Here is a 25,743-nt window from a genome sequence, read left to right as displayed (position 1 = left end):
ATTAACGCAATGATAAGAGCGGCATACAAAGTGGCAATTGGACTACCCACCAACGCTAGCACCAAAAAAATTGAGACGCTGGTACTGTACAACACCTACGAAGAACTCGCATCGGCAGTGCTAATATCACAAAGGGAAAGATTAAATTCCACGAGGCAAGGTAGAGCTCTACTCCAACAGGTTGGCTACACCTAAAGACTGCAACACACAGAAGAGGAGACATTTTTACTATTCAACAATATTAGGACCCAAATCATCACTTCCCCCAGCCCCCAAGAATATAAGCGTGAAGTATTACCGAGGCAGACGACAAGCCTAAGCCTCACCAGGCACTTCAAAAATGTTATGGTAGTAACCCAACCGGCTTCTACACTGACGCCTGCAGACTACACGGCAATAGCTAAACTGTGGCAACAAGCGCAACTACAACCTTGGCGACATGACTAAAAAACCCCATCAGCCAGTATGGCCGAAACTGTGGCAGTCGCTATGGCAATCAAATGAGAAGAACAAAAGGGAGATTCGGCTCTCATCATCACAGACTCCCAATCCACTTCCCATCTCTTTCAGACTGGGGCAATTCCCAGGACGGCATTGAGAATGCTAGGCAAAGAGCTACTAAATCCACATTCAATAATTTGGTGCCCAGCAGATACAGAACTGGAGTGTAACAAAAGGGCCGATCGGCTTGCTCGTGAAATAAGTATCCGAGCACCGACCGCATCCCTCGAGAACCCCCCACAACTCCACGCGACATCCTCGAAAACCAAAGAGGAGAATGACGAGGACGCTTAAGCTTTGCCTTTAAGAGTGGAACACGATAGCGGCATTGCAGGGCTAAGCAATGGCTCCTACCCCCGTAAGCAAGGAAAAAGGGGTTTGTGTTCAAGTTCTGCCCCCATAAAAGAATTATGTTTTCTCATATATTCAAATTAAAATCCAACAATAACATGTCTGTAGGTTGCAAGTCGGACTTTACGAATTTTCTGATGCATTTTACTTTGAGAAATTCAATTAGTTCAGTAACGCCTATGTGACATGCAGAGGGCCTCCATGGTTGTGGTTGGGGATGATTTTTTTCTGACGGACAATGGCACCACCGGCGGATGCCGACACCAGATTTTCAGCGACACGGGGCCCTTAACACTTTCACGTTAAAATACCGCTATCCACATCCAGATCTTACCGGAGAACAGGCGCGAGATTGCCGTCGAATACAAACCAACACGTACACAAACCTACAAAGTAAACACCATAATGTACGCAGACACCTGTCTGTGGTGTGGGGAGCAGCCAACCCTCGCCCACATTACGTGGGAGTGCGAATAGCGGTCCCAGGAAATTAATTCTCCCCTTTTGGGGACATCATCTCAAAAACGGCAGTGGGAGACCAGACTTGCTAGCAGAGATCAGGGGAGCCAGCTGGCTCTGGCCGACCAGGCTCAGCGAGCCACTAAGGCCACTGGAGCCCTAGACTAAGGACCCCACCCACTTGTCCAGGAATCCCTACAACTAATAAAATTTATACTCCTACAACGAACGCTCCTAACTAAATTTGCAGAACACCTTAAACTGACAGTGTCACAGAGTCAAGGTTGCACGCACAATATACGCACCGCACTTTGGGATGACGGTGGTTGCAACAGGCAGACACGAAACGTACCTGTGGCATAAACCGTTACAAAAAATTTATAAATTAATTTTTGCGACCTGCCTGATAATTCATATTCATGTGGCCCTGCTCATGTCCAAAAAAATCAGTGGGTGACTGTATTTACTTTGTGCACAACAACTTCAATTACTTTGGTGCTTCAACAACTGAAGCACCAGAGTGACAATGCACACACATGCCCGCAGAGTGCATACATACAATGCACTACCGCCTTAGCTTCTTTTTCTTTTTGCATTCCTTGCCTCTTTTTCTTTTTGCATTCCTTGCCACGTCTCCTCCTTTCTCTGCATTGCCCTCGTCGCTCTCCTACCGACTGGTACACCTCGTTGAGAGCATGCTCGGTGCCTCTGCGGAATTTTCCAGCAGCTGTATTATAACCACAATTTCGTCTCGCGTAGTTGCACTATAAGCAGTATAGATATATACCGAGTCCTATGGGAAGGTAAACAAGAGCCAGAAAAAGACCGCGTTATATCCGGTCCTGCACTATAAGCGGTTACGTTATAAGTGGTCTACACTGTATTGAATTTTAATAGCTTCAAAATACTTAAGATGCGGTTACATACCAAAACATATGTATATATTGAATTCAATGTACGAAGTATTTGGCTGATGATGTGGCCGGTTATCATTAAGGCCAAACTACACGTACGCATGCTGGCGCACGAAAGCTCGCGCCCATGTACTTTGCGTTTGCCGTGCCTCATGAGTAATGGCGGCTTGAACACACAAGATGTGCACTCACTTGGCTGACATTTCCTCTTTGGTATACATCGTTTCGTATTTTTGACATCGTTTCGCTTGGTGCCTCATGTCAAACATACCCAAGCCAAGACAATCCATTAGCAACCATCCTGTTGTTGCTATGCGGACGCGTCTCGTTATGCCTACAGGCACCGGAATCGCAGAACGATCTCAGAAATTGGACGTGCTATGCACTCATAACTAACGTTTCAGGTGAGTTTAAAGAAAGCGAAAGATCAACATTTCAATAGTTGCTGGTGATCAACGCAAGTGAGAATGTATCCATCAAGAGAATTCACGTTGAAGCAGGAGCCATGGGTGCCGCCATGTTGGACACCGCTATTTCTTAGCGTGCGTAAACATTAGATGTCTGTGCTCGAGCCGCGCTTCGACGCGTACGATCTGTCCTGCACCATGTGCGCATGCTTTCGCATGTCAGCACACGGACGTGTAGTTTGGCCTTTATGCGCATCGTCGGACAAACCTCGCCCCCAATTAGTGTGCACTACGCAAGGCGTGATCAAAGGACCCACGTCCTCCCGCAGCCGATGCCTGTGGACACTAAAGAAGTTCTTCTTGTACTAATCAATTGATCTGGTATTCTTCCTTGGTGCCCTTTTAAGTATCCACTTGTTCCATCACCTCACGTGGCATGCACAAGTGCCACATTGCCTATGCATATTGCAAAGTCACACTGAACTTTATGAACTTGAGCAAAGCACTGTTTAGTGCTTAAAGGCGATGGCAAGGAGGAAACTGGGGTGGAGAGTGCCTGCTATAGACACCATAACTATCTCGGTCATGGCGAACACCCGCCGCAGCAAAAGGGCATCAGTGTTCAGTATTCCCAGATGGACTTCCTCTCAAGGACTGACACAGCCTTAACCTTCCCAACTTCAGCACTATGACGAGAAGTACTACTGTCAATAGCCCTCGAGCACAGCACTTCCATGAGCTAGTGCAGCTGGTGTGGACATACACTAACAGGCAATCTCTAGTCAACCAGAAGCTCCCCTGTGAACCAGGAAAAACAACTTCAACTGTAACAATAAAAGGCAAGGACAGAAACAGGTGAGGGAGGAACAATGGGGATAGCATGCCAAATGCACACTGTGTATCACACATTGAGTCACACTTATTTCACAATTATCCAATCTGTCAGCCGCCTGTTGTATTTTAGGTGACCAGCAGTAACAATCACGGCCAGCATCATTCCACTAATTTTGTGCAACTCGTGCGAAGAAAAATAACCAGCAGGGAATGACACCACGGCATGACTGGACAAGTGTGCAGTGCCATCACCTCATGGCGAACGTCCTGACTTCGTACAAGCCCTTGGGAAAACGATACTGCTTGCGGTCAGCAAGCACTTGGGCGCCAGCTTTTTCAAAGAGCTGCAGGATGAGCTCACGGGGACGTGTGATGCTTCCATCGCGGTTGTCGACGTCGATGCTGTCTTGCGTGATGTTGTCCTTGATGACAAAAATGCCGTTTTCACGCAAGCCCCTGAGACATCGCTGCACAAACGACACCAGGTCAGCATCCGTCAGATGTCCAGTCACCCACTGGCACCAGATGACATCGTAGTAGCCTTCCTTGGGGGCAAAGTCCTGCAGACCTGTGAATGTGTGGTGACACAAAAGTAAGAATGTACTGTCGGGACAGCTGGTTTGACATACTGCTTTTTTTCAATAACATGGCTGTTTGGGCGTGTTGGTAAGACATGACAAAAACTTCCAAGCACAGAACCAGACAAGGACGGTGAAAGAAGACTCCGACACACAAGCGCTAACTTGCAATAATTTATTGAAACCCGCAGAGCGCGGATTAAAAAGGCATTATGTGGCCGAACATAACGCAGGTGCAGCTACCAAAACAATCGATGACGACGCAAGTATCCCAATTCCTTCGAAGTTAAAGCAATCGACGACTTGGACACACAGTTATCCCCTAAACTATCAATTATCTCTGCCTCGATAATTTCACACGTAAGTTGGCAGCTGCTTCTCGTGACGATAGTGCAATCTTGGTAGATTGGCATGCAGCTCACTTTTACACCGGAGTTTGCGCTTTGGTTGGAACTGAAAACAACACTTGCATCATCAATAGATTCACACTTCCTACAGTGCAGATCAAGAAACCCTCCGCACTTGTGCCTCACATTTCTAGTGTTCACAGAGGCGATCATTTACACACCTCCCACTTTGGCCTATAAAGTTTAATCACAAGAAATCGGTAACCTATACACGGCTGATTCCACACATTTGAAGAACTCGTCCTTGTGCTTCCGACTTTTGTGCTTTTTTCTGCTCCTAACAAGCTTCAACAAATGTGCAAGATGACCAATCTTGGCACCTTGCACAAAAGATTGGGTGCAATAAGAAGCACAAGGACGAGTTCGTCAAATGTGCGGAATCAATCGTGTATAGGCTACCGATTTCTTGTGTGAAGACTTATATAGGCCAATGAGGGAGGTGTGTAAATGATTGCTTCTGTGAACACTGTAGAAATGTGAGGGACAATTGCGGAGGGTTTCTTGATCTGCACTGTAGGAAGTGTGAATGTATTGATGATGCTAGTGCTGTTTTCAGTTCCAACCAAAGCGCTAACTCCGGTGTAAAATTGAGCTGCGTGCCAATCTACCAAGATTGCACTATCGTCACGAGAAGCAGCTGCCAACTGACGTGTGACGTGTGTGTCCAAGTAGTCGATTGCTTGAACTTCGAAGGAATTGGGATACTTGCGTCATCACCGATTGTTTTGGTAGCTGCACCTGCGTTACGTTCGGCCACAAAAAATGCCTTTGTAATCCACGCTCTGCAGGTGTCGATAAATTGTTGCAAGTTAGGGCTCGTGTGTCTCAGTCTTCTTTCACTGTCCTCGTCTGGTTGTGTGCTTGAAGTTTTCGCTTTTTTGAAGCACAAAGACGACACAACCGATAATCGAGACAACATTCGAGACACAGTGCTCCAATTTATTCGGTTGCATCATCTTTGGCACACATGTACATGGTGTGTGTAAAAGCAGAGAAGTGCATATTTGTTCACGCATATCTTTAAAACAACCTATCAGCATACAGCTTGCATTCACCTTCGCAGAAAAGGTTTTCGACGCGCTCCGATTCAGGACCGATGTACGCTCGTGCTTGGTCCAAGAAGGCCTGGTTCTGTTCCACCATGTCAACGGTGTCAAACAGTGGCAACAGCAAGTGCTTGGTGATGCGGCCTATGCCAGCACCGCAGTCCAGTGCACGCTGCCTGCCCAGTGGAGCTGCCTTGTTCTGAAGAAGAGGGCAGGGTATGGATTCATGCACAGGACAAGCCACCTCTTTCACAGGCACACACAACTGTCACAGCTACACGCCACTTTGACCTCACAGAAAACAAACCTACAAGGGACCTCATCAAAAATAGAAAAAAAAAAAATGATCACAAGTTTGAAGAAAAGCTGTGAAGAACTTCTTTAGTGTCCACAGGTAATCTAAGATATTGTGCAGGAATTGTGACATGTCCTGCATTAGTGAGACTGGGAATTTTCAAAGAAGCATTCAGCAGCATCAGAATGTCAGGAAAGCCAACACAAGCTCAAATGTCTCGGCATAACGTCACATAAACACCGACCAGATTCTATTGGTACGATATTCTCAAGCGAGAAGCATCTATAATTTAGTCATTATGCATCCAATCAACAACGCACATGATAAACCAGCCGCAGGTTAATGTTCCCAAGACATGCATCCGCACTCTGCGTCACCCAACACATAAATAGTCGGACTCTTTCACATGGATCTTTAACATGTTTACTCTGGTGGCACTTTCATATTCCTCTGATGCGTCGTGACCAACCAGTGAGCAACCAAGGAGTTGTGCTCCTTTGAAACTTCCTCAAGGTACAAAGAGATGGCACCACGGCAGGTCTTCAGAAGCATTAAGAATTTTTTCTCTCCACTGATTTCTAGAAAAGATGTTGCTTGCGCACTGCATGAAAGCCCTGCACAGGCCGCACAAAGGGAATAACTGCCGTGGGCTACTCGTGACCCACGTCACAGTGAACGAGTTAATGTGCACCTGTAGTGCACCTGAAATGTCAAATATGCTATTCAACCTAGTACGCAGGCGAGCGCTCCTTTTATTTTGACCTCGAAGAACTTCTTTGTTTCATCACAGTACAATGGTTCATTCTGTGCAGGAGACAAATGCGGTTATTTAGATTTACAAAGGTTCACCTAACTCCCAGTTTGTACAGGACCCCTAACTTAGTGACTTCCTCCACTGCAATATCACAGAGAAGGAGATGTGAATAAATTATTTCCAGGATGATGAACTGTTCGATGAAGCAAGACAGTTGCTGAACATTAAAGATCGAGTGGTCTGAAGAAATTTTCTTCGCCAGCTTGTCCACAAGCTTTTGTGGGAAACATGGAGGAATATCATTTTTCTTCTAACCATCACTGCTTAATCTGTTTTTTTTTTTTTTTTTTTTTTTTGCAATAGCTTGAGCTTTATGAGTAGCCCTCGTAACACACATGCTGCTCACACTGACATGTTGGTCGTGCAGTTAGGGCTCCGTTCGTACATTTTCAAAGGTAAACAGACACTCAGACTCGCCATTTAAAATGAAGTAAATGATGTGCCATACACACTCATTAAAAAAAAAAAAGTTGCTTTATAACTATTTTACTTAAAAAATGAATACAGGGGCAAGCAACAGGATATCGAAAAGGACTACAATTGATGCTAGAGGCGCTGTGTGCTACAACACCTCAAGCCCATTGTTTCCAATCAGACGTCCCCTTCTTTCTCCTTTTGTTACTTCGACAAACAAAACCACATATCTCATCCTTGACTTGCAAACCGTTTTTCCTCTGCTTCTTGTGCAAAGGAACATTGCTCATGTGGAGCTTTGATGGAAGTGTGCCAGTGGAGGAAAGTAAGACACTGTGCTCTTCTTATGAATGCAAATGAGTTCTCAACGTCTGCACTCACTCAATCAATCAATATTTGCATTCATTCACTCACACAAATGAATGCTGGGACAAGAACTAAAAGCTGCTTGTTTGCAGCTTGACAAGGTTCTTCTATAACAGGCGTTTGGCATTGGCACCCACAGCCTTCCACTGCAGGTCACATGCATGTGGAAGGCTCTACGGGAAGCTAACACTTGGCCCTAACTACCGTGGCTACTGCTGCTCCAATTGGACAATTCTGGCAACGTTCTACAGGGAGCTTGGGTGGTACACATGTTCCACTTCACGACATGAGGAGGAACGTGCAGAAAAAAGCTATGGATATCTGCAATATGCTCACACAACTTCTGCATGCAACTCAACTAAAAGCATCCTAGGCATTTGGCACTGGCACCCACAGTATCCTAGCTGTTCAGTGAATGACATGAATGAATTAATCGTAGTTTTACTGAATGGAGTGTGCACGTGCAAAGCTAAAACGGCATACCATTTATTTCTCCTTTTTCAAGTGCACACATGAAGACAATGAAACAAGGACCAAGGTAACCAGGACGAAAAAAAAAAAAGGTAATAAAATTATGTAGATCCATGCATTGTGAGAATCTGTGCTAGTGCAAAGCATTTGCTGTGCAATCAAATATTTTAACATTTCCCACCAGTGTCAAATGGGCAGCTATGAGCTTTCTAAAGGAGTTCAACCTCAAGGGAGCTGTGGTTCTGTCACACGACCACACGCGTGTTTTTAACAAAAGCCCACCAGGTGCCCATTAGGTGCTGTTGGTCTATGTACACGCACAAAAATAGCGCCTCTAATTACGCCTAAAACTATTTGATGAAATGTTTCAATACTAACACTATTATTTAAAAATTTTATGCGGAAAATTCACTCCTTTTTTAGAAAGCCAAGTGCTTTGCTAAATATAGCGATACCAACAGCGACACCGGAAATCCTGTGCCTAGTCGTATTTTTGTGCACGGCGAGGTGTGGCTACTGACTTTTTGCTGTCCTTGCTGCGATTGCACGCCCCGATGTAACAATTTTAGACCAGCAATCTCGGAAGTCTTCCTTCCACGGACCATGCACAACTTCTGACTGATTGCACGGTTACGATCGCGAAGCTCAACGGGACACAACAAATGCACAACTTGCAGTGAACAAGAGAAAGTGTAAGTGTCTGTGTGTACAGCGGTGCTCCGAGTCAAGAGTGTAGAGCAGCAGCAAGCATAAATGTGATACAGCAGTGCGTGAACTGTTACATTATGCAACCAAAATGGTTATCACTAAAGGGCAACTATACAACAATCCAGTAGACTTCTGTTAGTTCGACTCTGGTTTTTTCAATCCTGACCAAAGGTCCCGGCCGGTGCCCATGTATTCCTATGGGCCTAAACTTCCGTTTATCTCAAGATTGGCCTTCACCAAACAATTCGAACTTGATTGCCCAGCTTCGCCGCAATACAGCCGTACTATGCGGTGAAGCATACCAAGAATGGAAAGGGGCCACTGCTACGGGACAAAGTACACGTTTCTTAACTATACAGGCGCACATGCACTGTCTTTGGTCACGCCTAATAAGCATAGTGGCAGCCATTCAGAGCTGTTTTTGACATTGCTGTGGCAATCTGAGCGCCCTTTTCACCCGCCATGCATGTCATATATGAGTGTTAATGGCGCCTAGTACGCGTTACATTATTATACGTGCATACACATAGACAAGCGGAGAAAAACCACCTGTGTTGTGGGAAAGCTAGAAAGGATGAGATAGAAAGGATGAGAAACACTCACACATACTATGCACTACTGAAGTAGATGCAACACCTGCTGGGTTTTGCATCTGGGCCAATCCCAAAGTGCTGCAATGTTACATAGTGTCTCAATGTGCTAGAGAAGTAGCACGCATAAATTACTACACGACGTGACAGATGTACCACGCATCTCAAAGCACTAGCTTGCACCAGAGAATAACAGGTGAAGTTGTTATCCTGTTGAGGTATGCATATATATGTAGCCTAATAGGAAGAGCTGTGGCACTGGGAGACCTGGCTTCAAAACCCACCATTGAACACAATTTTATTATTGTTGAGAGAGCAGCTACCTGGCCAGACAAAGAAACACAGGGACAGATCCAAATAATGCTTCATATTAAAAAGAACTGTGCATTCTATTTTCTTATACAAATGAGGATTAGGAAGCTCCTCCCTGCCTATAAATTGGAAGTGCGGTTAAGCTGTACCCCTCCCGGCACCCCTAAGTAAGTCAAGCTGTCAAGAAGATGCTGGATATGGCAACATGGCCACTTTGAAATTAACGCTTTTGCTACATGCACAAATGATGCTGCCCTTATTGGTTTGCAGCATTCCTCATCACTAAGCAGGCGAAATGCAAAAGCAGATATGCCACTCTTCGCACCTAGTTCTATTTCAAATTTCAGCAGTTTAATAACTGTCATTTGCATGTGCCAATTACCATAATCAATTTTGCTATAACTCCGCCCGGTATGGCAACATCTGGCAACACAAGGCCCCATTTACACAGAACCAACTACTTCAGCAAGTCACTCTGCGTTGGGTGTCTCATTCAAGCTGCCTCATCAGCTTGCCAGGTATACCTCTTGGAACTGCTTGAGCAGCCGGTTCGACGAGTGGACGTCTGTGCTGCTGATCTCCGAGTACCCGCCCAGCATGCCATCTACAGTGGCTGGAATCGTCTCCCAGTAGGCCTTGCCCTGGCTATAGAAGTCGTCCGAGTGCTGTGCTGACGACATGCTGACAGCCACCTTACACTGCAAAGGAGGAAGCTCCTTGAAGGGCACGTCACACACACTTTCTGCTTTCACATACTAGCCACTAAAATCACTTTGCATTTCCACACAAAGTACAGGCCCACCATTACCGCTATACTGTTGCTATCCCTACTAGGCAACAGATGAATGCACAAAAGCTAATCTGCACTATACATGTTGCATCTGGAAGGGACAGTAGCAGTAAATAAGTAATATTAAGCAATAATGTCCTTAATAATATGCTAGCACTTGAACACTGTTCTAGCAAATTCTGTGTTATCAACTTATCAATTTTGGGGGTATTTTCACCTTTGGTGCAAAGTAACCTTTACCATAATTTCCAACTGCAGTGAGACTACTACAATGTCCCTGCAGTTGGGAATTATGGTTACAATGGAGTGCAGAGGAAAATAGTACAATGCTACACAATGTTTTGTCGTAAGCACACAGAGATCATGTGGCACCAGCATCAGAAACACTGCCGGCGACTTAAGCATACTGAACTACCATCAAAAATGATACTAGAGTTCAGACTACAAACTGTCATATGGTGAATCCTCCAAAACTGCAGGATCACTATTTGAGCCTTAAAACTGCCATGGCGAGGAGGACGTTGAAAGCAGCACTGATGAAGACGAGGCAGACATCCTCAGGCACCATTATCATCACTAATAAGCATTGCTCCATTAAAAAAGTGACTGAAAGGGTTGATTATCGTGAAGTCCCTTGGCTCCTGCCTTCATCTCACAGCAATCAAGAACACAGATGTTCGGAAGGAAACAAGACAATGCTTGTTTCTTTGCCCGTCCTTGTTCACACACACTGCAAAAGAAGTGATGTGTCAGCGACTAAACCCAAATGCATACTTGGACAATCTGGTAGTGCTTTAATGCACTTAGTATACAAGGAGACCCTACGATAAGGTCTGGCCATTAGATGTGTGGTTGTCAAGTCATTACTACCAGGATATTTTGGCCACTGCTCTGCTGGAACAGTCCCAGTGATCAAATCCTCACCTTTATAATGCTCTCCAGAGTCCTCAAGCCACCAGTCGACCGCTGATTACAATGTGGCCACAACGCCTGCAATTCTCGTTTTCAATCGCTAATTAGTTTGACAAAGGAAAATGCAATGCTACTCAACCGCAAATTTATCCGACATAAAACAGATTTTCTTCTTTTTCTTTCTGCACGGTTGACGATAGCTATGCTTGCTAGATGCGATGTGATTTCGACAGCGTCTAGGTTCTACGGCCTAGAACAGGGGTCTCGGGCTCACGAATGAAAGGCCATGCGGACCGCGTGTTGCAGGTCCCTGGCCTAGGGTTATTGAAACATCATTGAAAGGCACAAATTTAACTGAACACGTGAAATGCGTTTGTATTTGTGGGGCCTGTAATTTCAATTAATGATAACGACTTTACATGTATTAATGCTGACGTCTCCACCCCAACTGCGCGCCGTAGGTGCTGCAAATGGAAGCACGCTTGGAAGCACGCTTGTACGTACGATGCGCGCGCCTGACGGCCAAATTAATCAGCAGCGTCAACTCAACAACAGGATGCCAACAAAGGCCTAAAAAATGGACACCTGCGCATCTCGACACGATTACCTGAAAATTCCTGCAAGAAATGTTCTTACATAAACACGGTGTTATGAACGCGTACTCTATGAATGGACGACAATCGATCCTAGGCACCAGATGAAAGAGGATGCTGAATACAACAAAAGGGGGAAGAAACGGCGAAACATAGATCGCTGCTATCAAATCTGTTACCTGGAACTAAGGCAGCAGTTCCAAGGGCCGCCCAACGGCCCTAGGCAAATACGTGAAACAAACACGAATCGAGCACACCGGCGCAAGCTACAGGCGGCAACAGCAGCAGCGCGAACACCGACTCCACGAGCCTTCACGGAAGCGGAAATGCCAAAGCGCGTGGAAGTATGTGAGCAGCGTGAGTGGGATGTTGTGGTGGTTGTGGTTGCTGAAGTTATGCCTAGAATATGCATGTTTAAGAGCGCCAAAAATTAGTGGTGTGGTAGGGGATAGAACTAGAGAGTCAACTGCGATTCTTGGCATTCTTGGTGGCTGTGTTGGTCCGAAGCGAGTAGGGAATGCCGTGTCAACAAGCAGCTTTCACGATCGTTTTCACGAAAGCGACGTGATATTGTTAGGCTTTTAGGTGTGTGAGCTTAAGTGTGTTGTGTATTTGTCAACTGAACATTTCTTCGGCGATGGCTTCGACGTGGTGGCTACTTGTAACGGTAGCGACGGTTATGAGTAGCTTCTTGGCATCAGGTGAGCACGTTATTTTGCCACATTTTCAAATTTTCCAGTCGTAGCTAGATTCTTAGCCTTCGATCAGCCATCGCTGCTCAGAGGCAAGAGTCTCGCTATGTATGTTCTACTGCTTGCGACAACTTGTAAGGGCGCCGCTAGTGACACGGCTTTCGGCACACAGAACCGACGCTCTCCTGTTCGTAATCCGGTCACACCCTCATCTAAGCCTCAAACACGTTGCCCGATCCCGTGCGTTTCCCTCAACGTCGGCGCCGCGTCAACTCATCTTTGAAGCTGCAACTAGCTGACTGTCTCTTTTTAAATATTCTGTGAACACTTGTAGCTTAAATTGCTGCGGCCGGTATAGGTTGTAGGCCAGCTTCGCTGCATGGCTTTCACGTTTTCTTCAACAGCTTCCTCCCGTTTTTATGTAGCAGTAATTTCTTAGTGAATTAATACGCGACGACACCTGCCGCAGTATGTATATTCTTTTGTTTAGGAAAAATAAAAAATGAGATGCGGTTTCTCGTTCTCGCAATCGAGGGGGCTGCTACGGAAATGTTTGCGATTCGTCTCTTCACTCATCAATTGTTATACCCGCGCGGCACGCTTCATTCCGCACGAATTCACCCTCATAAACGCGGGCGTTGCCACTCGCTGCTGGCGCGGTTCTCTGTCGCTAACAAAGGGGCGGCGACCTGTCAAGCGTGTTTGTTTACGGGTGGGCTCACTCGACGCACGGATGCGGTCTTAGCGCAGGACCGGAGCTTCAGCTACAGCGATCGATGAATGCGTCGCCTGGTGATTCGATTACGCGGTTGGTGCAGAACGGAAAAACCTTGCAGCTCTATTGTCAGTTTCGATATGGTCAGTCGATATTGCCAGTCCTCGATATGGTCAAACCGAATTGTTGTCATGTTCCCCATTTACATGCAGTTATAACCATCAGAAAGCAGCAAAACACCAGCTACTACTAGCTAATCCCATTCGGCTGATTATTTTAATGCTGATACTGGGCATTAAAACTGCTGGCCAGCTGAACATATGCAATGAAATGCTTGTCTCCATCGTCTCTATGGTGCATACAGATCTGTTGCAGTTGACCTTATGTGCCATTTTTGAGTCTGGGTAAATGCTCGCAAGTGAGCAGTGTGTTGAGGCTTTTAATATGTGGTCACATGCAAGGCATCTGTTTACAGATTATGTAGGGCAGCTGTCTTAGTTGTGCTGCACAGCGTACATCCAAATGTTGGATGACCTGCAATATAGTGAAGCATTACACATTTTTGCGTGCCTGTTCCACTTCGTTTACATACAGTCACTACCGATAGCAGCATGGCCAAAAACCCCCATAGTGATCACACCAGTGGCGCACCGACGGGGGGGGGGGGGGGGGGGGGTTGTAACCCCCCCTGAAGCCGACTTAACCCCCCTGTTTTGTTTAACCCCTTTTCTTTCCTTGTGCATTTCAGTACTGCAACTAAGATGTAAGACGCGCAATCGTCTGCACACTCACAAAAAGCGCATTTTTTGACAATTGCCCGTGCAGAAATTGAAATTAGTGCTATATAGATGGTATTGGCAAACTGTCAACCCCCCCCCCCCCCCCCCCCCCTGGCAGAGATCCTGGGTACGCTACTGGATCACACGGTGTTGAGTACCCAGGTTCTGTAGCCAAGGTCCTTGGTTCAAATCCCGGTCCATTTCTTTAGGCTTGGGAGTGGCGCTAGATTCCGGTTAAGCTTTCCCAGGGTGTATACGGCCGAGCAAGTCCAGGTGCAACCAAGCTAAGAAGGCCCACTGTGTGACAGAAGCCTCCCTTTCGAAAACACGACTTGGCTACCCTAATGCAGTAATTGGCCACCAGCTCCCACATGAATATTTCCACTAACCCTTGGCCGTAACATTAGTCCCTAGTGGCTGCGGAGCCCCTTATCGAGGAAATGGTCAAGCCTGGCGCATAGCAGAAGCCGCTAAGAATCTCTGTATCCTGACAAGTCCCCATTGGAAACTGATTCAACAGAAAAACTCAATATAGAGTGAAACTTGAAACTAGCCTGGCGAGATGCTTTGACAATGCTTAGAACCCATAACTGGTGACCTATTAGAGTAACAGAATGGCTGCCAAGGGAAGGGATCTTCTGTTGAAGACAGCAGAAACTTAGATGCAATAGTGAGGTTAGGGAGTTTGAATGCATGGGTTCATGCAACTGAAACGGGATATTGGTAATTAAAGGTCTGTGGGAGAAGCTTTCCTCCAACAGTGAACCTGATGGTTTTGCTTTGGAAGAGAGGCCAGTTGTGGACTGCAGCATGTGCTGTGTTTAATGAAGGCCAGTCAGGAGAGCATTTGTTGCTTAGAACATAAATGCCCGAGACCAAATTTGGTTGCACTAGTCATTGGCAGCTGCCCTTTTGCGGAGAATGAGCTGACACAGCACATGCAATTATTTGTGCATGCTGATTGTACATGTGCCAAGCCTTCAGTGGCTCATCATTTGCATAGATTTTTTTATGTATTTAGGAGGCATAGTTTGTGCAAATAAAAAAAGCTGTGATTGTAACATGACTTGATATGCATTTTGTCAGTGTGTGCGTACGTGTGTGGTGTGTGTGTGCAAGAAAATGAGCTTACAGCAATGTGGGTTTGTGTATGTGATGTAGCTATTTGATAGCAGATGACAATAACATGTTGGCAGGTTTCCCGATAGTTACTGGGTTTTACAGGAAATTTGAAGGGCATGTCTTGCCCAAACAGTACAGCTACATGAGGCAGTAAGTGCACCATTGTGTTCCAGTTGAAGCCATTTATTGCCACCAGTGCGACTCCAACCAACACCTGCACTGCTCGGAGCTATGGGACCATAGCAACTCGCCAGAGCCAGCAAGCTGCGACAACCTGTATGAGGCCAATTACTGCATCAAGGCCACAGGCATGTATGGGGGTGAGTTGCGACGGAGCTTCGCGATTGCATTTCATTGGCAAGAGGGTGCACTGACCTCTTTGCTTGAGAGACCACTGTTTTGAACTGACATTATGCCGTGCAACTGGCACTACTAATTGGAGGCATGTCTTTTAGGTGATCCTGAGGCAGGCAAGTGATATTTACTAGAAGGCTTTTAATCATCCAATTCTTTATCCTAAATAGAAATCGGGGATGTTGGCGTGTTGGCAATTTGCTCCTTAAGAAAAGAGCACATCATGGCTCTCACGCGTAGTACTTCTCGAAGCATAGAATTATGCATGCAGCACATCCAAGTATCCTCCCTCTAATAATTACCATGCGGTGTCTGCTTCAAATTTGAATGCTCAGGTATTGAACTCATTAAAAAAAAAAAAAAGCCCAGTGTCTGTAGTATTGTGATCATAGGTGTGTACATTTTTTTTTGTCTACATTTACTGAAGCTGCTTCAGAGAATACAGTGTCTCGTGTGTGGGGCGAGCATTCCGTCCTGAAGACAGCTTTCCTATTCAGCCTCACTGGCTGTGCACCCAGTGCCTCCACTGTGACAGGGGATATTTGGCAAAATTTGTTTCATGTGAGCTCTAAATGCCAGTGTGTCATGTAGTAAGTCTGCAGAGGAGAGTTGTGTTTGGTAAATTATTGGTCTGAAGCCCTCAAGCGCTTAGGAGGAGCCAAGCTCGTTAATGTGATACCGGTAAAAGCTTGTCCACCACAATATTTTCGTTTTCAAAGCGATTTGAACACACGGAGCACGTCCACTTAGTTTTGCTCACAGTACATAGATGGCTGCACAGTGTCAACACTTGACAACCGCGTTCATTGTGTTCTACTTTACATAGATGGCACCACTTTGTCAGTGCACAAGCGGCACGTTTTTGAAATTGTGCTCTTTGGGGCTCGGGGGGTGTTTGCTGGAGGTGTTCAAAGATGGTCTGAGCGCTGTGGGAAAGCTCGGTGTGCCCTTCTGTGCTTTATAAAATTTCACACACTTCGTGACCTGCCTTAGCAGTGGCTGAATGCGTGAAATACTTTTTTTGGTGCTGAACGTTGCTTCGCAGAGTAATTTTGAAGCATGAAAATAAGGTCGCGAGATGAAATGCTGGCCACAGCGGCCACATTTTGATGGGGGCGAAATGCAAAAACTCTGTGTGGTCAAAATTTGCAGAGTGCCACTACAACATGCCTCAGAATTGTATCATGGTTTTGGCACGCAAAACCCGAGTACTTTTTTTTTGAGCACTGTAAAATACAGCATTTTCCTTGTTGCTGATTGTACCATTTGTGGCAATGACAAATACATATACAGCGTGTCCCAACTATCATGCACCAAGATTTAAAAATAGGCAAATGCTACGTTGCTGGACAGAACCAAGGTAATGTTGTTTGTCGTCACTTGGAGATACTCAGATTATTTCTTGCATTCGGCCTGATTACATAATTAGCCTTAATTATTTATCAGCTTTTCAAGTATAATAATTAGATGAGAATTATCAATGAGAAAATTATAGAGCAACATGAAAAACTCCCGATACAGCTTTCTGTTGCTCAATACGTGCTACGTAAAAGTGCTTTTCCGAGTGTGAAAGAAGCCCACAAATACATGAAAGATTGCCGCGCGACTGGCCGCTCGAGGCACTTTGCGTGTATTCGTGGGCTTTTTTTCACGCTTGCAAAAACCCTCTTATGTTGCACATGTTGAGCAACAGAAAGCTGTAACGGGAGTTTTTCATGCTGCTCTACAATTTTCTCATTGACACTTTTCACCTAATTATAATATTATAGAAGTTGATTAATTAATGAAGACTAATTATGTAATTAGGCGGAATGCAAAAAATAACCTGAGTATCTCCAAGCGACGGCAAACAACATTACCTTGGTTGTGTCCAGCTATGTGGCATCAGCATATTTTTAAATCTTGGTGCATGATAGTTGGGACACCCTGTATATTGCTTAATGAAGAGGTAGAATAAGTTTGCATGTGTGAAGTAAATTAGTTAAAACACTGCAGAAGTGTTTTGAAAGTACACCATTGAAAAAAAAGAAGCAAAATAAGGTCACTTTTGGTCCGAAGAATAAAGCACTTAAGGGGCCAATGAGCGTGGATGTTCGGCCTTGTTGGTATGACATACTTAGGAGCACTTAAGCGCATAGATGACGAGGACGTGAAAGAAGACGCACACAGGCGCTAACTTCAACAAATGTTTTTTTGAAAACAGGATCACATATTTATAAGCATGCATATCGCACTCAAGCCGAAGCAGTGATGCCCCTTTAAAAGTGCCCTTTAAAAGCCTCCCACTTGGTTTGATAATCTCACCTGCCTTTGGTTAAGTTTGCTGGCAACAATTTCATGAGCTTCATTCAGAGCTGTATTCATGAACTTCATTCAGTTTGTGAAACCCTTGTCAGTGAGAACTGCCAGACTTCTTTTTGCTCCAATATAGCCCCAAGGCCTTCTATAGAAAGACATGTTAAGGTTGACAGCTTTTTTACTGTTTGTGGCATCCATGGCTAAAGTGCTTCAGTAAGTGGCATGTGGTGCGATTGTGTTAGTGCAGGCTCGTTTGCATACACCAAATCTTTTTCTGAATACAGCACGTGCATGAACAGTAACAGAATGCACGAAGTGCTGGTATTTGTCTCTCTTTTACCTGTGCCGCTGTATTTAAGTGCCTAACAGACATTTATTCTTTGAGGTGTTCCTGTGTGTTCAGTCCCCCGTGTCTGCCTCACTTGCAGGTCGCATTGGGACATTCCGGTTTTGTTCGTCTCGTGACCGGGGTCACTACTGTGATTATGTGAAGCGGCCCGGAGATGACCGAGAATACCGAGCCTGTATCTACACGTGCAGTGGTAACGGCTGCAATGCCTCTGCGGGACTTCGGCCTTGGGCTGGTGGCGTGGCTCTTCTGCTGTTCATGGTCCTTGCCCGGGTGGTTGCCCTTTTCTGAACATCTCGTCTGAAGTGTCACGTGATGATGACTGACTCTTGCTACATACAGTGCTGCAGCATCTGCAGTACACCGGTACTGGTGCCATTTCCACGAAATTGCATTCAGGCCATGGTTCTTGCATTTCAATGAAGGCAAAGTATGGTAGTGTTTAATTTGCCTGCATTGAACAAAAAGTTTGTCAGTGGTCTGTAAGAAGTTTCCAGATGTTTTTAACTTCCCTGTAAAGCCCTGGAAATATTCTTTGAAATGGAGCTATAACTGCGGGAAAACACAGGACAGAGTAAGGGGACACACACACAGCAGTGCCGTACCAACCAGTCCAAGCCGCAACTCTCACAGCTCTTGGGATCAGGTACTTGTTGACCTGACATGAGACATCTTGTGCATGAGTGCAAGTGATTCTGACTCTTTTATATAAATAATGCAAAAAAAAAAGGACAGCGACGAACATGTTCTGACAAAGGCTGGTCCACCAGCCGAAACGTTTAGTGAAGACATGTTTTCAAAAGCTTGTCGTCCTTTTTCTGCATTGTATTACGTTGGGTCCAGTGTGAAGACGTTGATATGCCCTATATATATATATATATATATATATATATATATATATATATATATATACTACCGTGTTTGACCTTTGCCTTTTGGCTGGTCTGTGTCCTTGCTTCAACTTCTAGCTCCATCTTAGGTAACGGTATTTTGTACCTTCCTTAAAACTTTGCATTGTGCATAGCATTTGTATTAATGCTATGATGTGAGTGAGCTGTATCGTGTGATCTAAATTTCTGAAAGTACCACCATCCTCAGATTATATCATATCTTTTTTTTTTTGTGTGTTGGAGGGTTGCTGGAGAGGAGGAGTGATCTGTTATTTTTTTTACTCGGTTGATTTTTTACAAAAAGAAAGAAGAAGCAGTGACCTTTAACTGAAGAGCATCATTGTTAATTTTACTTCTGTACTGTCATAGAGAGTCCTACTCATTGTGAATGGTATCAGCATTGTAAGCAGTGAGCCTAGCCCATTGTGAATATATTTTACAGGCTTTATTTAGTTGGCATGCTTGTGAAGTTGATTGCAATTTTGCATGTCGGCTATCTGGTGCATACTTTTAGCAACAGGACGCTGATACACACAAAATTGCATGATGGCATTCTGTCAGTGCTAGTAAAGTTTTCCCTGGGAAAAGCTTTGGCACAATTTTTTGTTACATTGTGACAGCTTGACATCCGAGTGAGTCATTACAGCTGTGTCAGTTCAGCTAGCTCGTAATTTTTGTAGCTATGAGGCACACATCATAGTTGTTGGCACCTTGTCAGATTTTGTGTGTGGTGCGGCTCAAAACACGTAGCATAGTTATCGTGCCAAACTGTGTGGTTTCCAGGCTCTGTCTCACACTTATGATACATTCTGGTTTAAAAGGAAATTAAAGAGCGATATCTAGTTAAAGCCAACTGCAACTAAAATTTGGACAGTGGTAAAAGCCTAGTTTCAGGTAGTATAGATGTAGAGCAGCCTCCATGCAAAATTTTGTGTTTGAAATATGAGTGGATGCGTCACGAAAAGATAGCAAAAATAAATGTTTTTGATACCAAAACTGGGGAGGGAAAAAAAATTAAATAAAGAAGCCGAAACTTTTACTTTTCATCAAAAGTGACCCATGACTTGGAACACGTGGCTCCTCAATATGACCTTCAAGATTATGGGCTGCCTGCGGCGTACTGCAATATTTTGGAGGTGACGTGCTGGGACTTACATCCGCTAACTACCAGGTGCATGTGTCGTCAGCTTGCGTGCTGCTTAGAGGCTGCTAACAAGACAATCAGACAGTTACCAGCCCTGGAAGCTTTGCCAAGATTGGCGTGGTAGTATATGCTGCTCATTTATTAACAATTTAGTCAAAGTGAGATTTGATTGCAGTTGGCCTAGAACACACAGCTCATCAATATGGCCACCCTTGTCGTGAGAGGATGCTTGGTGAGCCATAGAAGAGACTGAAACAAAACAGGTGGCAGCAGTTCCCCAAAGTTCCCCCGTCAGCTGTAGTGAACACACCTCATGCCACAGTGATACCTGGTGAGGAAAAATGCCCCCGATCATATGTTCGCACATTTATTCGCTACACCAGCTTGCTGTGATGTCATGAACTTTGACAGTGTCTGATCTGCTCTATTTAATTGTTTAGCCGTAAAGTAGAACTGCATTGCATTCTAAAGAAACTAAACACTCAACGTAGTAAGTTTTGACACCTTTTTCTGTGCCAAAACTGCTCGTGTACGAGAAAATGCTTTGCGTGATGCCATGCTGATGTACCAGTGCTGTGGACTTAGTATGAAATTCACGGAAGGGTAGTTTGGCATTTAGTTTCTCCTAGAATAACGAACTTTTTTTTCATTGAATGAATGGAGAGAGAGTTCTGAAAAAAAATACTTTTATTAGTCTAAACAGATTTAGTACTGCTCTTTAGTTTCCCTTTAACGTCGATCGAGGTGGTTAAGTGCCTATCGCTTGGTGTTGCTGAGGCATGCTTGGTGGGTTTGTGCACCGCAATACATTGCTGTGTACCCGTTGCCCAAAGCGCAACAAGCGCAGTCACGCTAACACTCGTGCCGATGAACTGGCCAACTTTGCCTGAAGTGTCCATGCTGCAAAGCAGCAAGGATGACAGATGTTTTTTTTTTTTTTTTTTTACTGCATTATTGGCATGGGCTTCCCTGGTTCAAAGTGATGTATGGCAGTGTGGACATAACTGATAGTAACTGCAGGCTGAATAGAGAAAAAGAAAGAGCCCACCCCGCCCCAGAATTCTATGTAGATCACTCCCAAGTGCCAGCTGGGCACACGTGCCACCTGGTTCAAACGCACTGCATAAAACTGCACGGAAGGTGATCTTGGCAGATCATTTCTGTGGAAATGCGCACAATGGAAGTTTTATGATAGGCAAAAAAATGGTCATCTACCTGACAGTGACACAAAGCTACAGTGGTAGAGCAGCCATTCCGTAAATGCATTGGTTTCACGATCGATCCCTGGACCAGGACAAATTTTTCGGAAAAATTTTCTGAAAAACCCGTGAGGGTTTCCTTTGTAGCTTTGTGCTACGTTGGGTGGACGAGAATTATTACTTTCGAGACGATGCCGTTGTTGGTATTGTGCATGAAAACTGAGAAAACGAGAAGACAGTCCCAGTTTGCTTCCATTGCATCTGATGCAATGTGTAGTATGCACTAATGCAACCCACACCTGTCCTCGACAAGGCTTGCGTTCCCTCCGAATGACCACGCATTTGTTTGACTAGAACAAATAACCCCAGGTGGTCCTAATTAATCCGGAGTCCCCCACTACGGCGTGCCTTATAATCAGATGGTGGTTTTGGCACGTAAAACTCCTTAATTAAAAAAAAAGATCATGAACAGACGTGATTACATGTCGGAGGAGGCACAAACACTGAAGCCACTAAGCCCACCGCTCCTGTAATGATTGCGCTGTGAACCGTGCAAGACTGATGGAGCATTTGTTATTTGTTCGTGCCACTTCTCGTGCTCAAATGGAGACTAGCTCGTGTCTGCTGTCCTAACTGACACATCTAGACTGCACTTGCATCGAAGTATTTGCTTGCTTTTCTCTTACGTTTTGTGCCCCACACATTTTATTTCTTAAAGGACACTGATGAGAAACATTAAATCAGTTTAGACTGATGAATTATACTTTCGAAACTCTTGTTTGTGTTACTTTTGCCGTAATATATACGTCAGTTATTAGAAGAGGAAATGAAGGTCGAAGTTCCATTTTAAAATTTTGCACTGGAATCCCCTGTGCTGGATTTAAATTTTTTTTTTTGTATTTGGGGCCACTGTGGCTCGGTAAAAGTTCTCGAAACTTGTGAAGTTGACTTTATGGCTCTTTTAGGACGCAATGTAGCCCATCTGTACTGACAAAAAATTAACTCGGCCCGAGCAGACAGTGTCAGAATCCATTGTCGTGGCAAGTTGGTGTGAGAAAGCAGTGTCGCCACCCATATTTCATTCTTGCATCTTTTCTGGCTGACTGGACCTCCTCTCAGAGGAAGAGTGGCTTTTGTGCTGTGTTTCTGAAGGGTAATTTACTTCTGCAGCCCAAAATATTTTTCTCTTTAGTGTCCCTTTAAGCCTGCACACCAGACTCGTGGATAGGATAAAGGAAAGGTATCTGCAAATAACCACATAGCTCTTTCTCTCTCGCTTCTGTGCATGGCCAACGTTGTTCTATACCTCGTGCACTGCTCTCCCTTTTCTTTTATCGCACCCTTTCACACACTGACCTTTTCAAAACCATTCCTCTTTCACCAAGGCCTCGGTGAATTGAGGACCCGCTAGCTTGGCAAGGTGGTCAGAAATTAGGCGTAGTGTAATAACAGGAGTGCAAGAACATTATTGTGAGCTGTCCCTCATTTTCATTCCATGTCAAACTGTTAAAAAAAAAGTGGGAAAACCCTGATTGAAACACATTTAGCCATTCTGACAAGGTGTCAACTACCATCAACATGGTAATCAAAGTGAATAAGTGTGTTTTTTGTGAATTTCAATTTTTCGCCAACCATGCTGTGCCAGAGCAAAAAGCTCTTGTGAAGTGTATGTGTTCTCTGTTATGTTTGTACTGTTTTAAATCAGTGAGGTGTGTGTTTGGTCTTGGTGCCCAGCAGTGTTGTCTGTTTTCTCTGCTACTGATGTTGCGTTGCTGTCCTTTAGTTTCTGATGCATTTGTTATTGTGCTTGATACACTTTAGAAGTGTAATTTCTTCGTCCTTAGCAGATGTCGGATCCATACGTGATCAGTAGAGGCCGGATCTTTAGGCATTTAAAAAGCGCGTTTTAGGCACCAAAAATAGGCAGGCAAAACGTTTTAGGCCTCCAACTTCCTAAATATAGGCACAATAAATTTTTACATAATTGCAAATAACTTCAAACGAAGACGTGCGCGGCCTATATCTACGATAGGAAAACAAGAAATGTTATTGTCTATGATTGCACAAAGGCGTGAACAGTTGAACATAGCCGTGCAATTGTCCCATAAAACTGCTGGACTAATGACAATCAATTGGCTTCATTCAATAAGCACACTGCTCATGTTCAATGGCCACTGTACTCGAGCGTCGCATATAGTGAAACAGGCATGAAAAAGAATACTTGAAAGCTGGGAATACTGATTAAAGACACAACAGAAACAGACAAATAACAAGTGCAAGAAGCACTACAATTTATTAAGAAATTAGCATGTTCTTACATGAGGACCATTAGGTACAACTCTTCGCAATTTTCTCATATACAATGACATTATCCGAATTGTACAGGCCAGACGTCCCAACACTGCGAAATACACTTCTGCCCATTTGAAGTGCACGTGTTTGAGGAAACATGTTTGGAGAGCACGTGGAACGTAGTCGAAGAATCACTGTGAAAACTGTGGAAACAATAGCAAACTACCACCATCTCCAGATTTTCGGATACAGAATTGTGCCTCTTGTCACTGAGAATGATCTCGTACGCTGAGAAGGAACGCCCGACAGCGGTGAACACCTTAAAAAGTAAATTACAAACAAAACGAAAGCCGGGTGCACATCACATTTTTCTTTCTTCTTTTGCTCTTCACTCTCCTTTCCCCTGACGGCTCTCCGCGGTTTCGCATTTGCCAACCGCTCGCACAATGTCAGCGCGTCGGCGTATGCTGGCCGGCGCGTCTCATTTCAATGCTGCTAGCAGTTGTTTTCCGGGAGTTGGTTGAACTAAAGGACTAGGTTGAACCCCATAGAGTTCGAAACAGTCAATGTTGCCCGGTAACATGAATAACGGTCTCTAACTGTACTCGAAAGCGAAACTTGGGGATAAATAGCGTTCATATGGGCGCCGATATTGAAAATAGGCATTTATAGGCATTTAGGCACAAACGCCAAAATAGGCATTTATAGGCACCATAAAAACACTATAAAACCCCTTCTTAACCTCTAAGTCATGCTCATATATCAAAGTGGGGCGATAGGAGCACAAGGAACAAAAAAGGCATTTGCCTAAAATCCGGTCTCTAGTGATCAGCGAGTGATCTTGATTGGAGGGCTGTCTGAGCCAGGGCAGGCTCCACAGCAGCTCACAATGTTTGCAATGTCAAGTGAACTTCTCTCTGGAACTCGCAAATGCTTGGAATACACATTCTGTGACTGGATAATCGATGTGCTGGCGCACTTCAAACTGGCGTGAATGAGCTGTTGGAGATAAGTCCAGCCTTAAAAGTAATCCTAACGGCAGTGACTCCTTTTTATGCTCATGCCGAGCATAGATTAGCCGAACCTTTTGATACGCTGACCGAATGCATTCCGTCCATTTTTACTGAATCTCTCTTTTATATGGTATGTGTATATACTATGTACGGTTTGAAAATATAAAAAATGTGATTAAGGTGTCCAACACATTCTGCTCACCTTTTCTATTGCTACTTTACTGCCACATTGCCTTATTTTAAATTGCATTGTATAGTAGCTGCATCGTGCTGTGTCTTACAGAGGGTCCTTCTGGCTTTTGTTTGACTCTCTGGGTGCTTTTGTACTACATAGGTTGACTGCACATCCCTTACACATTGATCCTTTTAGATGTTATATAAATGTTTCTCTCTCCTGTATGTCAGCTGCACATCCATTCATTTGGATGAATATCAGCTACACATTCATCCTTTTAGATGTATGTCAGCTGCGGCCCTAATTTTGGATGGCAGTGTTATGAGTGAATGTTGGTACATTCAGAGTACACGCTGACGTAAGTTCAGTTTGGTTAGTGGGCACCTGTTGGCGTACTCGGGAGCCAGAATTTTAGATGTAGGCATGTTTTGATTGATCTTGCCTTGTGAATGTCCTCATGTCACTCGCCTTTGGCTGTGGAAAGGAAAAAAAAACAAAGGGGGTCTGAGCTTACCGAAAGCATTGTTTGAATTAGGCAGCTTCAAAGTATATATATATATATATATATAGTGGACGAACCAAAGTTTGAGATTTCTTCCAATTAACCCAAAATTTTAGACTGTAGGGTGTTGACTGTAGTTTTAACTTCTTGTCTCTGACAAAAGGCTACTGCTTGCTTTGCTTATGGTAGCAATGACAAGCACTATGACATAACCTGGTGCCTGCAAGCAACTCTTCTGTGCTTAAGCCTTAAGTTTCAATTTGGCATTGCTCAAGGCATTGGCCAAGGTACTTTTCCTGCATTTTCTGCAAGGAGGGATACAAGCGTCAGCAGTATTTCTAATGCCAGGTTACAACGCATCTTGTCTTATAGCGTTTACAATACACATCGATTCATTGGGGTGAAAAAATGAAAGAATAGTGGTAGTGCTGTTACACAGTCAGCAATAACGGTGCCA

At 44.5% G+C, this 25,743-nt stretch overlaps 2 protein-coding genes across 4 annotated transcripts; one reads left to right on the top strand and one right to left on the bottom strand.

Moving 5' to 3' along the window:
- Positions 1-3,570: 3,570 nt before the first annotated feature.
- LOC119437650 (N-terminal Xaa-Pro-Lys N-methyltransferase 1-B) lies at positions 3,571-12,089 on the bottom strand. Of its 3 annotated transcripts, none has more exons than XM_049660757.1 (4): positions 12,020-12,089; positions 9,992-10,165; positions 5,507-5,696; positions 3,571-4,034 (listed from the first exon to the last, which is right to left on the bottom strand). In XM_049660757.1, exons 2-4 carry the CDS (start codon positions 10,145-10,147, stop codon positions 3,715-3,717), a joined length of 666 nt encoding a protein of 221 aa, XP_049516714.1. In that variant the 5' UTR covers positions 10,148-10,165; positions 12,020-12,089; the 3' UTR covers positions 3,571-3,714. The 3 variants fall into 3 exon arrangements, with proteins under 3 accessions (XP_049516714.1, XP_037560575.1, XP_049516715.1); XM_037704647.2 differs by having other exon boundaries at positions 11,942-12,087; XM_049660758.1 differs by lacking the exon at positions 12,020-12,089 and adding an exon at positions 11,182-11,798.
- A 146-nt stretch (positions 12,090-12,235) lies between these two features.
- On the top strand, positions 12,236-25,225 carry LOC119437651 (uncharacterized). The gene is made up of 3 exons (XM_037704648.2): positions 12,236-12,463; positions 15,244-15,390; positions 18,151-25,225. The coding sequence occupies exons 1-3, from the start codon at positions 12,400-12,402 to the stop codon at positions 18,360-18,362; spliced, it is 423 nt and encodes a 140-aa protein (XP_037560576.1). The 5' UTR covers positions 12,236-12,399; the 3' UTR covers positions 18,363-25,225.
- The last annotated feature ends 518 nt before the right edge of the window (positions 25,226-25,743 follow it).

The sequence above is a fragment of the Dermacentor silvarum genome, chromosome 1 (genome assembly GCF_013339745.2).
Source record: "Dermacentor silvarum isolate Dsil-2018 chromosome 1, BIME_Dsil_1.4, whole genome shotgun sequence".
Lineage (NCBI taxonomy): Eukaryota > Metazoa > Arthropoda > Arachnida > Ixodida > Ixodidae > Dermacentor > Dermacentor silvarum.
Note: the sequence above shows the minus strand (reverse complement) of the source record. Positions and strands in the feature narration are given on the sequence as shown.